This window comes from Podarcis tiliguerta (genome assembly GCF_965153285.1).
Source record: "Podarcis tiliguerta genome assembly, chromosome: 8".
Taxonomy (NCBI): Eukaryota; Metazoa; Chordata; class Lepidosauria; order Squamata; family Lacertidae; genus Podarcis; species Podarcis tiliguerta.
The window spans coordinates 5456379-5474828 of NC_139541.1; the positions used below are offsets into that span (position 1 = coordinate 5456379).

Genomic DNA, 18450 nt, shown 5'->3' on the forward strand with positions numbered 1-18450 from the left:
TTCTATGAAATGCAACCAATGCAACAAAGCTCCTGAGCTCTCTGTCAGCAACCCAGGTCCGCAGCTCCAACCCCACTCTGCTTCACCCCGAAAAGCACCCCAACCAAGTGCCGGCTTAACAGCTTGCACGGCCAGGCGTGCCGAGACGCTGGCCACCTTTCTTCAGCCTCTTTCTCCCTCTCTCTCCTGGCCTGGGGAGGCTTCCCCGGCTGCGGAAGATGGACAGCTCCTTCCAGCAGCTACTGCTGTTGCTGCTGCGCTCTATTCCCACGTGCAGCCGACCTTTTGTTCCACGACCCGCCTCCCGCGGGCGCCGCGACAACCCCCAGGCCGAGGCTGCATCCAGTCAGCGATGCGCTCATTCATCCACCCTCCCCATCAGTGATCAGTCCAGAACTTGGTGCTTTCGTGCTGTGCGCGTCTCTCCATCGCGCCTGGCGGAGGAGCGCAGCTTCCTGCAGGGATGAGATAGCTCCCAGCAGCTTGCAGCAGCCTGCAGACACAGAGAAGAGGAACCAGAAGCTGTAGAGGAGGCGAGCGGAGACTTCGGTTTGCTCCTGCATCCTCCTCCTCAGCTGCTGCTGCTGCAAACGCCCGCTTCTCCCTGGGGACACCATCCCCAGCCTTGGAAGGCTGGTTCTCCCCCAGGAAAAGGCCATGGCAGAGCTGCAGAGGCTGGGGCAGCTTCTCCTCCTCTTCCTCCTGGGCCTGGCCTGCCTCTGGCTGCCCGCCACCTGCCGGAAAGCCCCCAGGCCTCCCCCCTGCCCGCCCAGCTGCTCCTGCACCAGAGACACAGCCTTCTGCGTCGACTCCAAGGCCATCCCCAAGAGCCTGCCGCGGGATGTCATTTCGCTGTAAGTGGATGGGGACTGGGGGGGGGGCGCACATCTGTCTCTTGGTGGGTGGGTGGGTGACGGGCTGCTATGCAATAGGGGTTCAGGAGCATGTGGAGATGGTGTCCCCGGGTGGAACAGGGCCGGCTGGTGTCCAAGAGACAGATGCAGTGGCGTAGCGTGGGTTGTCAGCACCCGGGGCAAGGCAAATAATTTGCGCCCCCTAACCCGTGGATTTGCGCCCCCTAACCCTAAGCCCCAGATATTGCGCCCAGTGCGGCCGGGCCCCCCTGCACCCCCCACGCTACGCCACTGGACAGATGTCAGGCATGAGGGATCATAAGTGAGGGGTTAGATTGCCTGGGTGAGCACAGACAGCACTGGGAGCAAAGGTCTGCATCTTCAGCATCTTCAGACTGGTCTCCTGTGAAAGTCCATTTCCAGATGTTGCCTCCCAGCTGGGGAATGGCTTGTGTGCCCCTCGAGAAAGAGGGGGGTTCTATAGATGATGATGATGAATTACACGCATGTCCCTGCTAAAGGAGCTGAAGGTGGCATACATAAATCTCATCGTCCTCATGTTAGCCTCACAACAACCCTGTAAGGTAGGCTAGGCTGAGAGTGAGTGACTGGCCCGAGGGCTTTGTGTCCAAGTGGACATTCGAATCCTGGTCTCCCAGGTCCTAGTCCAACACTCTAACCACTATGCCGCACTGCCTATAGATGGCTTCTTGCAGGTGAAAAGACCAGCTGGGCTACATGATCCTTAATGGCAGCTCTACATGCAAATGCAAGGCAGTGGCTGTGTTGGTTTATAGAGCCTTGACTCTTGACGCTCGCCTTGGCTTGTCGGCCTTTAATGACGTGAAGCTGAACTGGTTATATCATAAACCTTAAGGTGATATAGAAGTTCTCTCTGTGGTGTGAGATCTGTGAAAGCTCAGCCAGGCTTTTCGTTGCAGTGATCAAGTGGGGATTATGAATAATTTTCTCCATCATAGCCATATTCCAGAGTGAGTGGTAAGTGTAAGATTTTAGGCTGTTTGCCACCTTGTTGCAATTTCTATTTGAGCTGCCAAGATCATGCAAAAGACCAATTCTTTTGACAACATATCTACACCGGTATCGTCAAAAACATCCAGTAACATTCATTTTGGACAGCAAGCAGGAGTTTCTTTAGTAATATTTATCATTTCTGTCAAAATTAAATTCTAAAAATCTTGCACCAGCTTACAATTCCACCACAAATCATAATATGTACCAAGTGCATACAGGGTCTTCTCTCCCCCCCCCCCCAATTTTATAATTTCTTAGCAGTGTGCAATAACATAATGCATGTGCAGTGAAAAGTTGGAGCCATGTGAGCTTGCAGCATGCTTATTAAGCACTGGTATAAATAAATGAAATTCAGCATCCCACAAATATTGATTATCCTTTCCTTTTTAAAATAAAGTAAGTTTCCAGCCAACATGATTGTGTATGTGGGAAGTTCGGGGGGGGGGGAGTGCGCACAGCCACTCCATGGTGCAATCTGAGCATGTGGGATGCTTGCATGCCATAAATACAACTGAATATCCATATTAAATGTCAGCTGGGTGGAACTGGCGCAGCGCTTGCTCTTACATCGCTCCTTTGTTGCACGGGGAGAATTCAAGCATTAATGCGCATCACTGCATTGCTCTGTACCTTAAAGCAAAAATTCGGAAAACCAGATCGATTGGGGACATAGGAGGGGCATCTTCATCACCTTCCCATAGTTAAATCCTTGCTCCAGCAACATCAAAAGATTTGCATAGTTACAAAAATAAAACCGAGGTAGTTGCAAGCAATAAATGAAAACATGCTAAAATGTATGCAACAGAATTGAACCATCTCCACATGTCATAGATACAAAAAAATAATTTATTTATTTTTAAATTAAAACTTGCCAGCACCCCAGCAAAGCGGCATAGCTCCCCCCCTTCCCCCAATGGCTCAGGGTACTTGGGAGTCGCAGGGGTGGGGGCACAGAGGTGTAAGAAGGGTGCAGACATTTGGCGCCCGCCCGCGACTCCCAAGCCTACCCCGAGCTGCCGATGTGGGGGGAGGGGGTGACAAAATAATTTCCGCACCAGGTACCACCTGGGCTTGCTATGCCTCTGCTTGTGGGGGGCCGGACTATATTTTGAAAAAAATAATGAACGCATTCCTATGCCTCACAAATAACCCAGAGGTGCATTTTAAATAAAAGGACACATTCTACTCATGTAAAAACACGCTGATTCCAGGACCGTCCATGGGCCGGATTTAGAAGGCAATTGGGCTGGATCCGGCCCCTGGGCCTTAGTTTGCCTACCCATGTGATAGAATGTACCTTTTTTTCTTTACTTTTCCAGCATGTGTCTGACTTCGAATTATACATTTTCGCCAGTTTACTAGGGGTTAGAGATTGCTTTCTTGAACGAACAGGATTTAGAATGATATCCTAGGTTCTGTGTATATAGGTTCTGTGCAATATAACAAATAATGAAGTTATGAGGTTGCCTACAAATACAGAGTCTATCTACGTATGAAATCTTATAACATCCTTCCAGCACAGCTGAGGGCATTGCTTAGAAACACAGTTCAATAAAAGCAGGTCTTAATGGACCAGGTAAGAGTTTTTTAGACAAATAACTGGCTCTAAAATGCCCTGTTTTAAGAGTGGGAACCACAGAGAACATTTGGAAGAGTTAATCTCTTGTAGGTTCTGTTCGGATTCTGTCCAGTACAGCCTTAGTGGACTCTTGTCCATATTCAAAAACTTGTTCAATTCATGGACACAATAGTAATCCAGGATTAACTGAACGTTTGATTTCCACCAGAGCTGTTCCCCATACAGCACAGGTCTGGAAAACCTCGCAGGGTCAGGAAGTACGGTAAATCTTTTCAGATAGTTGAATGGGATGCAGTCTTGCTCTGATCATCTGGCTCCCATACATAGAAGTGAGGCTGTTGTTCTGCTGATTAAGGAGAATTATCTCCTAAGAAATTGATTTTGAACTGTTTCTAACCCTTTAATAGAGTTCACACCATCGCCCCAAATTTCAGCTCCATACAGCATTTGTGGGATCACTTTGCTTACCAAAAAGATTCAATGCTGGAAGAACCAACTGTCCACGCTCTGTAAAATAAAACTTCATCGGTGTCCCTATAGCTTTCTGTGCTTTGGGTATGCCACTTCAAAGACAATGATTCACTAAAAAGGACTCCGAGATATCTGAAGGAGCGAGGTTGCTGTAAATCATGTTGATCCAAACTCCATTTATATTGAGAGCTGCGTTTTCCAAAAATCATTATTTTAGTCTTGGAGTAGTGTGTTGAGAGTGGCGTTTCTGTTTACAGCATGAGCTAAAAGCCACCAATACATTTTTAAGACCCAGGTGAAAGAGTGAAGGGAACTCTATGTTGTCTTCATAGACAAAACACCTTCCTGGACACCATTTCAAAGCCTGTTAATTGCTTTAAATCGATCTTTTCAGTAGTGCTAAAATTCTTTTCTGCCCATAGTACCACTGATATAGCACTATAAAACTATAGCATTGATTTTAAACATTAAACTCTTTCCATCAGCACCGTTTTAGACATGATTTTCTGGTCTGATTTGGTTTTGTGCTAATTAAACACTTTTTAATCTGCATTGTGCTTTAACATTTCATGGGTAGCAATAGGCAACCACACTAGAATGCTTAGCGCTAAATAAATAATGGAGGTTTTGATTTACTTATTTATGTGAGGATCACTTAGAGCCCCCCACCCCCACCCTACTAACCCAGTTGCATCTTCCTCTCCTATCTACTGGTGTGGAAGTGCAAAATCCCCGAAGGTGTGGAAAGTCAATTGAAATTCCACTTACAGCTTGCAAGAGGAGAGCAATAATTTATTACACTGGCAGCAGCCAGCTGTCTGGAAGAAACCTCAGAAGCACGATATAAACGTGCCGCCCTAGAGCCTGCCTGTTTCACGTGGTGAGCACACTCAGGTGTGTAAAACTGGTGGTGTGGATCTATGCACATGTGTGGACCAAATGGGGCTTGTGGGGTTGAATGGAGAAGCCTGGAGTATGTGAAAGTGTGCAAGGCTGCCTTCTTCAGCCTGGTTCCCCACCAGAAGCTTTGCACCACAACTCCCATCAGCCATGAGCCAGCTCCTATTGGTGCCAGCGTCATGCAGCTGTGGTGGTTGAGGCTGATGTGTACTGTAGTCCAAAACATCTGGAAGGCACCAGGCGAGGGAAGGCTGATATAAGAGACAGAACTAGGACTCATAGGGCCCTTTACTCCAACTCCAAGGCAGAAATCACAGCTAAAGAATTCCTGACAGGTAGCCATCCAACTTATGTTTTATAAACCTCTCGTGAAGAAGCGTCCACCACCTTCAGAGGGAGTCAGTCCCACTGTCCAAGTGGCTTTTACCGTCAGAAAATTTACCGCCAGAAAATTTTTTGCTCTATAAGACTCACTTTTTCCCTCCTAAAAAGTAAGGGGAAATGTGTGTGCGTCTTATGGAGCGAATGCAGGCTGCGCAGCTATCCCAGGAGCCAGAACAGCAAGAGGGATTGCTGCTTTCACTGCGCAGCGATCCCTCTTGCTGTTCTGGCTTCTGAGATTCAGACTATCTTTTTTCTTGTTTCCCTTCTCCAAAAACTAGGTGCATCTTATGGTCTGGTGTGTCTTATAGAGCGAAAAATACGGTATTCCTAGTGTGGAGCCAGGATCTCTTTTATTGTCATATACCAGTGTGGTATAGTGGTACAGAGCGGTGGACTCGTAATCTGGTGATCCCCGTCGCGGGGATTCAAACCGCCGACCTTCTGATCGGCAAGTCCTAGGCTCTTGTGGTTTAACCCACAGCACCACCCGCGTCCCATTTATACTGCATAATAAGATGAGATAATTCCAATTTATGCAGAACGAAGGTGTGATCAACTGAGATGGCAGAATTCCACTTCAAACTGCAAGTGTGTGTGTGAGAGAGAGAGATGGTTTCGAATCAACAGAAGTCCAGCGTCAAGATCAAGAGAAGCAATAGTGTGACTATTCTGGGCACCAAGGTCTCAGAAGGAACAGAGGAGGGTGACCAAGATGACCAAAGGTCTGGAAACCAAGCCTTAGGACTGCGAGTTGATTCAGCAGCCCCGCAACCCCATCCTATTCCCACTGGGAATTTCTGGCATTTCCTAACCCTTTTCTCCCAGACTGCTGCGTCTGGCTCTGTCTTTGTGCCAAGGCTGATGCCCGCATTGATCTGTTTAAGTGTTTTTTCCAGCCTCTCTCCAACCACCCTTCATTAATCACAGCAAATGGAGAGATCTTTAAATGCATCCTCTCTGCCAAGGGATTTGGCTGTGCTCAGTTTATGTATAAAAGAGAAGGGAAACTGCAAGAAGAGGAGGAGAAGGAGAAGAGGAGGAGGAGAGAGAGAGAAGAGATCAGTCTCAGGGGTGTGTGTGGAATGGAGCAAGATTGGGGCCCCAGGCTCTGCCTACTGAGAGCTAAAGTCAGGAGACAACTTTTTAAAATAATAATAATAATAATTCAAAGATTTTCAAAATATGCAGATAACAACTACAGTAAAGGCTAAACAAGTCCGCACGAACCAGTCACTTGCTATCAGGATTCTGATGGCTGGCGCCTACCAGCTAGAAAAATGTGCAGTTTAGCATTTGGCCTGTAGCCAGTGAGTGAGACGACGTGAAATCTGTGAATGTAGGACAGCCTGACAGTAATTGAGGAGGATGTCATCGGACGCCCAGCCATACACTGCAAGCAAATCAGTTTTATCTTAACGTTTGCTGCCCTAGCTTTCCACAAAGGATTCCTGCTGGTGAGCGCAGACAGACCCTTAGGGTGCTTTTTAGGGTCTTAATTAGCTGTAATAAATGTAAACCTTATTCCCTTATGGGGGACACAAGAGCCCTTATAGAGTCCTTTGTGGGTTCTCCATCGGTCGGAGAAAAGAACAGAGGCCAACCAGAGAGTATTAAGAAGCAAAGCAGCTCCTAAGCCTGATCTTTATTGAACTGTTGCAACAGGGTACTCCCCTCACACGCAGGAGAGGAAGAGGACCCAGAACAAAGGTGTGCCTGCCCTTTACTAGACATTTTAAATTGCCCGCCTTGGAGTCCAAGACCACCTCCAGATACATCATACCTACATCACAGAAAGGGCGGTCTACAACAGAAATCTGAGTGTGTTGTTTACCTCCTGTCTGGCAGGTTACCTGTTAATGCTTACTTGATTGGATACCCTGGGGAGCCTGGCCAGTTTTTTTGTAATGACAAATACTTAGTTCCTGAGCCATGTCACAGGCTCACCCCATTCATACACAGACATACCCTTAAAAGACAGGATTTGTGAACAAAAAGACAATGGGGAGATTCCCCCACCTCCTCCCTCCTTGCAGAGAAAACATTTGTTCCGTTTGGGAGTGAAAATGGTTTCAGGGCAGTCCTCCTGTGCTGCTCCAGAAATGTGGTCCACACATCTATGTATGTGCTTGGTTGGTACATTTATGAACATTTCATATATACATTTGAACATTTCTTCAAACAAAAACATCTTGGAGGTCCCGGGCCACAGGGAGGTTAGGCTGACCTCAACCAGAGCCAGGGCCTTTTCAGCCGTGGCCCCGATCTGGTGGAACGCTCTGTCATGTCACAAGAGACTAGGGCCCTGCGGGACTTGACATCTTTCTGCAGGGCCTGCAAGACGGAGCTGTTCCACCTGGCATTTGGGCAAGGCACAGTCTGACCCCCTCCTTCGGTAATCCTCACAGAACTCTAGCCTAATGGTTGCCATTAATTTGATTTTGAATTGATTTTAGAATGAATTGATTTTAGAATGCATTTCAATTAATTGATTGTGATTTTATGTAAACTGTGTTACTTTTATTGTTGTTAGCCGCTCTGAGCCCGGCTTCAGCTGGGAAGGGCGAGATATAAATAAATTATTATTATTATTATTATTATTATTATTATTATTATTATTATTATTCCCTGTCTCAAGATTGTTCACTCTCTGGAACCACAGAATCCTACACTCTCTCATAAAAGTACAGACCAATTACCGTATTTTTTGCTCTATAAGACTCACTTTTTCCCTCCTAAAAAGTAAGGGGAAATGTGTGTGCTTCTTATGGAGCAAATGCAGGCTGCGCAGCTAGCCCAGAAGCCAGAACAGCAAGAGGGATTGCTGCTTTCACTGCGCAGCGATCTCTCTTGCTGTTCTGGCTTCTGAGATTCAGAATATTTTTTCCCTTGTTTTCCTCCTCCAAAAACTAGGTGTGACTTGTGGTCTAGTGCGTCTTATAGAGCGAAAAATACGGTACATAGGTGTGGAATCCACGTATGTTTCTAGTGCGATGGTACACAAACTCTCAGTGTATCATAAGAACATAAGAAGTTAAAAAGAGTCTTCTGAATCAGGCCAGTGGTCCATCTAGTCCAGCTTCCTGTTCTCACAGTGGCTGACCAGACGTCGCCATGCAGAGGGCATGCAGGCCATACCCAAGCTGGTTTCCAGCAACTGGTATTCAGAAGCACTGTTGCTTCCAACTGTAGCGGCAAAGGACAGCCATTATGGCCGGTAGCCATCAATAGCCCTCTCCTCCTTCTTGACTTTATCTGGTCCTCTAAAGCCATCAGTGTTGCTGGTCATCACTGCTTCCTCCAGGAGTTCAATGCTTTCACTGCCCTGCACGAAGGACGTGGGTGGTGTTGTGGTCTAAACCACTGAGCCTATTGGGCTTGCTGATCAGAAGGTTGGCGGTCCGAATCCCCGCGATGGGGTGAGCTCCTGTTGTTCTGTCCCGGCTCCTGCCAACCTAGCAGTTTAAAAGCACACCAGTGCAAGTAGATAAATAGATACCACTGCGGTGGGAAGATTAAACAGTGTTTCTGTGCGCTCTAGCTCCCGTCACAGTGTTCTGTTGCACCAGAAGTGGTTTAGTCATGCTGGCCACATGACCCAGAAAGCTGTCTGCGGACAAACGCTGGTTCCCTCGCCCTGAAAGTGAGGGAGCCCCATAGTTGCCTTTGACTAGACTTAACCGTCCAAGGGTCCTTTGCCTTTATCTTTTGCACAAAAGATACCTTTTATCTTTCCTGAATCTTCCAACATTCAGCTTCATTGTGTGTCCACAAGTTCTAGTGCTGAGATAGAGAAAAACTCAGATCCTTTTGTGAGATTCAGTTGCCTCCTTCTGTTTCAGCAGACGTTTTAGCATTTCTCTCTCTTTCCCTCTCCTCTCCTGCAGGACCCTGATAAATGCAGACTTCAGCGAAATCAAAGAAGCCGCCTTCGCGCACCTCCCGTTTCTGCAGTTCCTGTATGTCTCTCTGCCTGTCTGTTTCCCCGGTTTTGTCTTTGGGGAGGAGGGTTCTTGTTACCCTGAGTTGTCACAGCGCTGCTTAGCCAGCCAAAGAACTTTACCACTAGAGTGACTGCCTAGGCTAGTACAGTGGTACCTCGGGTTACGGACTTATCCCAAGTTAAGTTCTTAACCTGAGGCACGCTTTTGCTTATGGGGCCTCCTGCTGCCACCACACTGCTGCTGCGCGATTTCCGTTCTCATCCTGGGACAAAGTTCTCAACCCGAGGTACTACTTCCTGGTTAACAGAGTTTGTAACCTGAAGTGTTGTAACCCGAAGCGTTTCTAACCTGAGGTACTGTAGCCTTATTGGAGTTCACCGATTGGCTCTGCGTTGCTCCGGGACAGGAGGAAGGAAGTCAAATGACACCAAGGTTGGTTCAAAGAAAGAGTTTATTCTCCTCTCCGGATAGCAGAAGGCACTTGTGTGGTGAGTCCACAGCAAGTCCAAAGAAATGACAAGTTTCATGCAGTATATATATCCTCCAGCACCCTCTCCCCCTTCCCCAGCCACGTCAGCTTGTACACGCAGATGTTCCTGCTCCGGCACTCTTAACCATAAAAGGGATTTCCTTCCTGCACTCCTGACCATAAAAGGATATTCCTGTTCCTACTCCTATCTTGGAGCCAGAGGTCACCATCTCCAAGAACACGCTCTGACACTGTTCCCAGACTGGGTCTGTGTGTCTTTTGCGGTGAGGATATAAGATAAGGCACAGACGCGTCTGTTTCTATTCTACTGGTAGAGTCAAGGCCAGCCTTGCCGTCACAAACTGATAAAAGAGAGAGCTGTGTTCTTGTCAGGCATTTGCTCAATGGCTCAAGTTTATGCATTTTAGCTAAGGAAAAATAGGGATTTTGGTGCAGTTTAAAAACTGCCTGCACAGTCAGTTTTGGGTTTGGGAAACCCATTCATTCAGTATCACTGTAATTGGGCAAAGGGCAGGAGTTTTCCATGGCAGCAGATGAGACGACATCGTTTCTGCCTTGACACATTAACTTTTGCAGCTTAGAAACGGCAGTGGTTGGAATTTGGACTCTGCAATACAGTGGTAACTTGGGTTACATGCGCTTCAGGATACATACACTTCAGGTTACAGACTCTGCTAACCCAGAAATAGTACCTCGGGTTAAGAACTTTGCTTCAGGATGAGAACAGAAATCGTGCAGCGGCGGTGCAGCAGGAGGCCCCATTAGCTAAAGTGGTGCTTCAGGTTAAGAACAGTTTCCGGTTAAGAACGGACCTCCGGAACGAATTAAGTACTTAACCCGAGGTACCACTGTATAGTTAATGCCACAGGGCAAGGCACTAATAGAATTGCTTTTGCACCCAACTGGAATGAGGTTTTCATGAGCCTTTGTTTTCCTTCTGTCCATTTCAACTAAACTGTCTGGAGTTCCTTTCACAGTCAAGATAACTTCCCATGAAATAAGTTTCCTAGGTCAAAGCAGAGCATAGCTCTTGTGGAACTGGAATTCCTTGCAAGTTCTTAGCTCCTTTACAAGTTGAGAGGAACTCTGCATCACCTGAGCTGCTAGTTGGTACTTTTCTTCTCTAGAATAGAGCCTCATCCCCCACACGCCTACTGGGCTGCTTCAGTTGGCAGAATTGGCACCATAACCATTTGGAAGTCCCTGCCTCTTGAGACCATGCAGGTGCCTTTGCTGTACTTTTTGGCACCTGCCAAAAACATTTTTTCTTTAGACAAACCTACCCAAATATTTAGAAAGGTGGTGGAAGTTTAAATCAGTTTTTATTCTATTGTTATTTTTTTATTCTATTATTATTTTAACTTTTTGATAGTTTTAAAGTTGTTCATTTTTCATACTGATAGTTTTATTGTTTTATAAGGGACGCGGGTGGCGCTGTGGGTTAAAGCCTCAGCGCCTAGGGCTTGCCGATCAAGAGGTCAGCGGTTCGAATCCCCGCGGCGGGGTGCGCTCCCGCTGTTCGGTCCCAGCGCCTGCCAACCTAGCAGTTCGAAAGCACTCTCGGGTGCAAGTAGATAAATAGGGACCGCTTACTAGCGGGAAGGTAAATGCCGTTTCCGTGTGCGGCTCTGGCTCACCAGAGCAGCGATGTCACGCTGGCCACGTGACCCGGAAGTGTCTTCACAGACACTTCCGGGTCACGTGGCCAGCATGACAAGCTGCATCTGGCGAGCCAGCACAGCACACAGAAACGCCGTTTACCTTCCCGCTAGTAAGCGGTCCCTATTTATCTACTTGCACCCAGGGGTGCTTTCGAACTGCTAGGTTGGCAGGCGCTGGGACCGAACAACGGGAGCGCACCCCGCCGCGGGGATTCGAACCGCCGACCTTTCGATCGGCAAGCCCTAGGCGCTGAGGCTTTTACCCACAGCGCCACCCGTGTCCCAGTTATTACAGTATACATTATCAAATTATCAAACATCTAGAATAAATGTGTATTATATAAAAGAAATAAAGAGAGAGAGAGAGAGAAGAAAAAAAGAAAAAGAAACATGAACGGCAATGAAACCAAAAAATTTACAAGACTAAAAATACCTATCAAACAAAAGCATTATTTTGTTAATTCAAACCAGTACCAGGATATACTGCTCACAAAGTCCCTCCTACTAGATTGAATCCCATTTTTTAATTTGTTGGTTTGTTGACTTCTGTCTGCTCTCTGGTTTCAGTTCAGCCATTCCTCTCTTTGATCTGTGTTTAATTATTGGTCTCCATCTTCGGATAAAGGTAAAGATAAAGGTACCCCTGCCCGTACGGGCCAGTCTTGACAGACTCTAGGGTTGTGCGCCCATCTCACTCAAAGAGGCTGGGGGCCAGCGCTGACCGGAGACACTTCCGGGTCACGTGGCCAGCGTGGCATCGCTGCTCTGGCGAGCCAGAGCCGCACACGGAAACGCCGTTTACCTTCCCACTAGTAAGCGGTCCTTATTTATCTACTTGCACCCGGGAGTGCTTTCGAACTGCTAGGTTGGCAGGCACTGGGACCGAACAGCGGGAGCGCACCCCGCCGCGGGGATTCGAACCGCCGACCTTCTTCGGATACCTCTGTCTAAACACAGCCAAGTGTTATTGTTGGAACCATGTTTGTTCAAGTAATTTTTAAAACATTCCCATTCTTTCTTAAGCTTATCTATCGATTGATTTCTTATTAACCCTATCATTTTTGCGATTTCTAAATATTCGCAGAATTCATGTGATGAATTTGCAGAATTTATGTGATGAGCAACTGGGATGGAATAAAGGAGGAGGAGGGATGCTGGTGGCGCTGTGGGTTAAACCACAGAGCCTAGGGCTTGCCGATCAGAAGGTTGGCGGTTCGAATCCCCGCAACAGGGTGAGCTCCCATTGCTTGGTCCCTGTTCCTGCCAACCTAGCAGTTCGAAAGCACATCGAAGTGCAAGTAGATAAATAGGTACCACTCTGGCGGGAAGGTAAACAGCGTTTCCGTGTGCTGCTCTGGTTCGCCAGAAGTGGCTTAGTCATGCTGGCCACATGACCCAGAAGCTGTACGCCAGCTCCCTCAGCCTATAGAACGAGATGAGCACCGCAACCCCAGAGTTGTCTGCGACTGGACCTAATGGTCAGGAGTCCCTTTACCTTTACCTTTTAAAGGAGGAGGAAAGCTTAAATCTGCTGGTCTCTCAACTAAGAGGCGCTGAGCTCCCATATCTCCCTCTTCTGAAGCCATCTCCTTGTGATACTCAAAGCAAAATCCTAGAATTGTAGAGTTGGAAGGGGCCCAAGGGCCATCTAGTCCAACCCCCACAACGTGACATGAAATGTTGAATGAATGAATTTTATTATTACGGTCACAGACCAGTTCCGGCTCACTTACAATATCAGAAAAATCATAAAACACAACAGGGATACATTGGGTTGCAATTGGGTTTAACAGAGACAATTCAGATATAACAGCAGTTAAAAATATACATTAAATCTTGATCACTAAAATATGACCTAAAATTGTCATTTAAAACATTAATCATTTTGGTAGTACAGCTTGTTCCGTAAGTTTTATGGCAGTCGCACAGAATTTGACATGAAATGTTAAGCCACGCATTGCTAGGGTTTACTGTCCCATTCTCACTGCCCTTAACACCGTGTCTTTTCTCTTTGCAGCTTATTGAATTCCAACAAGTTTTCCTTGATTGGGGACAATGCGTTCACCGGACTCTCCCACCTGCAGTACCTGTACGGGTCACTTTTCCCTAGCCTCTACAAGGGGACACACTGGGACAACACTTGTAGTAGGAAGAAGTGCCAGGAACAGGGGGGAAGGGGAGAGCTGATGTTTATAAGTCTTAGGAACAACAAAATACACAACAAAGGTGACACATCTTATTCCAGCCACAGCCATGCCCATCCCTACGCAGCCAGCGGAGGGCTGGCGGGGGATGGCGTGTCAATGACTATCAGACTTTCAAAAGCTGGTGTAATAAACATAAATCTGCCCTTATTCCTTCTGGGGGACACAAGCAGTGGCGTAGCGTGGGTTGTCAGCACCCGGGGCAAGGCAAGTAATTTGCGCCCCCTAACCCGTGGATTTGCGCCCCCTAACCCTAACCCCCAGGTGTTGTGCCCGGTGCGGCCAGCCCCCCCCCTGCACCCCCCACGCTACGCCACTGGACACAAGAGCCCTTATAGAGTCCTTTGTAGGTTCTCCATCAATCGGAGTAAATAATAGAGGCCAAACAGAGAATATTGAGAAGCAAAGCAGCTCCTAAGCCTGATATTTATTGAACTGTTGCAACAGGGTGCTCCCCCACACGCAGGAGAAGGAGGAGGACCCAGAACAAAGGTGTGCCTGCCCTTATATAGACATTTTAAATTGCCCGCCTTGGAGTCCAAGACCACCTCCAAAAACATCCTACCTGCATCACAGAAAGGGTGGTCTACAACAGAAATCTGAGTGCGTTGTTTACCTCCTGACTGGCAGGTTACCTGTTAATTGATTGGATTGCCTGGGGAGCCTGGCCAGTCTATTGTAATGACAAATACTTAGTTCCTGAGCCATGTCACAGGCTCACACTATTCATACACAGACATACCCTTAAAAGACAGGATTTGTGAGCAAAAAGGCAATGGGGAGGCTCCCCCACCTCCTCCTTCCTTGCAGAGAAAACATTTGGTCAGTTTGGGAGCCAAAATGGTTTCAGGGCGGTCCTCCTGTCCTGCTCCAGAAATGTGGTCCACACATCTATGTATGCGCTTGGTTGGTACATTTATGAACATATATTATATATATATATATATATATATATGCAGGTTTTGGTGTCCTCGGGTGTCTTCCCGTGTAAAAGTTGGGGTGTCTAGGCGACGTTTCGACGAGGTCTCACTCGTCATCTTCAGGCTGGTGCTTTCGGCTTCTTGTTACTGGAACAGAGCAGGATCTCAGTGTTTGAGTTCCTATAAATACTGTTGAGGAGGTGTGGTGTATAGCCTCCAATGTTCTGGGCAGAGAGGAGGTTCCCAGGCTAGTGTGCCTTTTCTTCTTTTGTTCCTTAATTACTTGAGGGATATCTTGAGTGATTTCTTGAGTGATTTCCTGAATCCCACTTAGGTGGGTCATTAGGTGTGGATTAGTTGCTAAAGCCTTCGTGTCTTGAACTCTTGAACTTTGTGAAGAGTTTTTCTGAGAAGATGGCTGTACTGCACTTGGTTGTGCTCTGGCTTGGCTTCGTGTATAGGGGCGAGCTGTGGTTTTGTGGCCTGTGCCAGCCAGATCTGTGTAGGGATTGCAGGGGGGTGCAGCATCCGGAGGTGCCACCCTGGTTTGGCTACTGGATGGTGTCTGTAATTTATCTGTGGAGAGGGTCTGGGTTTGGGTCTGGTGTGGTTGATTGGTGATGGCGTTCTGTGTGCCTCTGGATCTGGTGTCAGATTTTGTGGGGAGGGCTAATTTCCAGATGTCTGGCAAGCGGGATGTGTCGTCACGCTTGTTCATGTTGTGAGGGTGTTTCTCTATCTCGATGGCTTCCATGATTATTCTCTTGTGGTGATGTTCCATGTTAAAGAGCAATTTGGAATCTGCAAAATTAATTTCGTGTCCTGTTTCTTTCATGTGTTGGAAAAGAGAGGAAGTTTTTTCTTCTTTTTTGACGGCATTCTTGTGTTCTGCGATCCGTGCATTTATTCGTCTGTTTGTTTGTCCAATGTACGTGGCTGGGCAGACTTTGCAGGGTATTTCATAGACCCCTTGGTTTTCCAACTGAATTTTATCCTTGGGGTTTCTGAGGATATTGGCTATTTTTTGGTTGGTGCAAAAGGCTGTTTTGATATTGTGTTTATGGAGGATTTTGCTAATTTTATCTGTAGTGCCCTTGATATAAGGAAGGAGGGCTATGCCATTGTTTTCTTCTGTGTCTTGGTTTTTGGGGGGTGTTTCTTTTTGGATTAGCTTCGTAACCCTGTTTTGCTGGTATCCATAGTCAGCTCCATAGGCTCACCTCTACAAAATCTCGCTAAATTTCTCGCCAAGCAACTTCAGCCCTATGCAGAATCCATCTCTTCACACGTTCCAAACTCCTTCCAGTTCATAGAAACAATAAAGAAGCAAAACCTACAACCCAATGACCTACTTGTGAGCTTCGATGTTGTATCTCTCTTCACACAAGTGCCCATTAATGAAGCCTTGACAGCCATTCAAAACAAATACAATCCCCCCGAATACATCTTGGACCTGACCAACCACTGCCTAACCAACACGTACTTCATCCACAATGGACAAAGATACAAACAGATAGAAGGAGCACCTATGGGATCACCCCTCTCACCGGTCATCGCTAACCTGTACATGGAACACTTTGAAACCAATGCTTTAGACAAGTCAGAACACAAACCCAAACTTTGGCTCAGATATGTTGACGACACCTTTGTAATTTGGCCACACGGGAAGGAAAAACTGGATAGCTTCCTCACACATCTCAACAGCCTACACCCCAAAATACAATTCACTATGGAAATAGAAGCCAACAACCAACTTCCCTTCCTTGACGTCCTAATCTACAAAAAACCTGATGGCTCCCTAGGACACACTATCTACCGGAAAAAAACACACACCAACCGCTACTTACATGCACAATCACACCACCACCCTGCACAAATAAACTCCGTAGCCAAGACTCTCATCTCCAGAACCAAACGCCTGGCTGACGAAGACCACTTGACAACTGAGTTACAGAATCTCTCAAATGTGTTAATTGCCAATGGATACCAGCAAAACAGGGTTACGAAGCTAATCCAAAAAGAAACACCCCCCAAAAACCAAGACACAGAAGAAAACAATGGCATAGCCCTCCTTCCTTATATCAAGGGCACTACAGATAAAATTAGCAAAATCCTCCATAAACACAATATCAAAACAGCCTTTTGCACCAACCAAAAAATAGCCAATATCCTCAGAAACCCCAAGGATAAAATTCAGTTGGAAAACCAAGGGGTCTATGAAATACCCTGCAAAGTCTGCCCAGCCACGTACATTGGACAAACAAACAGACGAATAAATGCACGGATCGCAGAACACAAGAATGCCGTCAAAAAAGAAGAAAAAACTTCCTCTCTTTTCCAACACATGAAAGAAACAGGACACGAAATTAATTTTGCAGATTCCAAATTGCTCTTTAACATGGAACATCACCACAAGAGAATAATCATGGAAGCCATCGAGATAGAGAAACACCCTCACAACATGAACAAGCGTGACGACACATCCCGCTTGCCAGACATCTGGAAATTAGCCCTCCCCACAAAATCTGACACCAGATCCAGAGGCACACAGAACGCCATCACCAATCAACCACACCAGACCCAAACCCAGACCCTCTCCACAGATAAATTACAGACACCATCCAGTAGCCAAACCAGGGTGGCACCTCCGGATGCTGCACCCCCCTGCAATCCCTACACAGATCTGGCTGGCACAGGCCACAAAACCACAGCTCGCCCCTATACACGAAGCCAAGCCAGAGCACAACCAAGTGCAGTACAGCCATCTTCTCAGAAAAACTCTTCACAAAGTTCAAGAGTTCAAGACACGAAGGCTTTAGCAACTAATCCACACCTAATGACCCACCTAAGTGGGATTCAGGAAATCACTCAAGAAATCACTCAAGATATCCCTCAAGTAATTAAGGAACAAAAGAAGAAAAGGCACACTAGCCTGGGAACCTCCTCTCTGCCCAGAACATTGGAGGCTATACACCACACCTCCTCAACAGTATTTATAGGAACTCAAACACTGAGATCCTGCTCTGTTCCAGTAACAAGAAGCCGAAAGCACCAGCCTGAAGATGACGAGTGAGACCTCGTCGAAACGTCGCCTAGACACCCCAACTTTTACACGGGAAGACACCCGAGGACACCAAAACCTGCATTCCTGTACCCGTGAAAATCTACGAAAGCATATATATATATATATATATATATATATATGGATGCGGGTGGCGCTGTGGGTAAAAGCCTCAGCGCCTAGGGCTTGCCGATCGAAAGGTCAGCGGTTCGAATCCCCGCGGTGGGGTGCGCTCCCGCTGTTCGGTCCCAGCGCCTGCCAACCTAGCAGTTCGAAAGCACTCTTGGGTGCAAGTAGATAAATAGGGACCGCTTACTAGCGGGAAGGTAAACGGCGTTTCCGTGTGCGGCTCTGGCTCGCCAGATGCAGCTTGTCACGCTGGCCACGTGACCCGGAAGTGTCTCCGGACAGCGCTGGCCCCCGGCCTCTTAAGCGAGATGGGCGCGCAACCCTAGAGTCTGTCAAGACTGGCCCGTACGGGCAGGGGTACCTTTACCTTTTAGTGGGTATTAGGGATGAGTTTATGGAACCAAGGCAGGGTGGTGGCCTACAAAAAGCATGGGAGTCCCTGGGTGAGAATATGTTTTTCTCTTTGCCTTCAGGTTCATCGAGAACAACGACATCCAGGCTCTGTCGAAAAATGCCTTTCGTGGGCTCAAGTCCTTGACACACCTGTGAGTTGCCACTTGGGCAGAAGCATCTGCAGACTTGGCCTTGCTGACAACCTAAGATTAACTGGTGCACACTTCTGGCAGTTTGGGACGTGCCTGCCAGAATAATAATAATAATAATAATAATAATAATAATAATAATATTTATTTATACCCCAGCCTAGACCGGGCTCAGGGCAGCTAACACCCGATATAAAAACGAATTGATTGAAATACAACTTAAAAACAAGATTAAAAGACAACATTAAAACATTAAAATAGTCTCATTTCAATGGAAAC

The 18450-nt window shown here is 47.0% G+C and overlaps 1 protein-coding gene across 1 annotated transcript in view; it reads left to right on the forward strand.

Annotated features, from left to right (window-relative positions):
• Window positions 1–276: 276 nt before the first annotated feature.
• Window positions 277–18450, forward strand: part of LGI3 (leucine rich repeat LGI family member 3) — a 31090-nt gene continuing 12916 nt past the window's right edge. The window contains exons 1-4 of the mRNA XM_083454040.1: window positions 277–854; window positions 9108–9179; window positions 13333–13404; window positions 18103–18174. Coding sequence (XP_083310166.1) covers window positions 658–854; window positions 9108–9179; window positions 13333–13404; window positions 18103–18174 — 413 coding nt within the window. The 5' untranslated portion in view covers window positions 277–657. The remainder of the gene's footprint in view (window positions 855–9107; window positions 9180–13332; window positions 13405–18102; window positions 18175–18450) is intronic.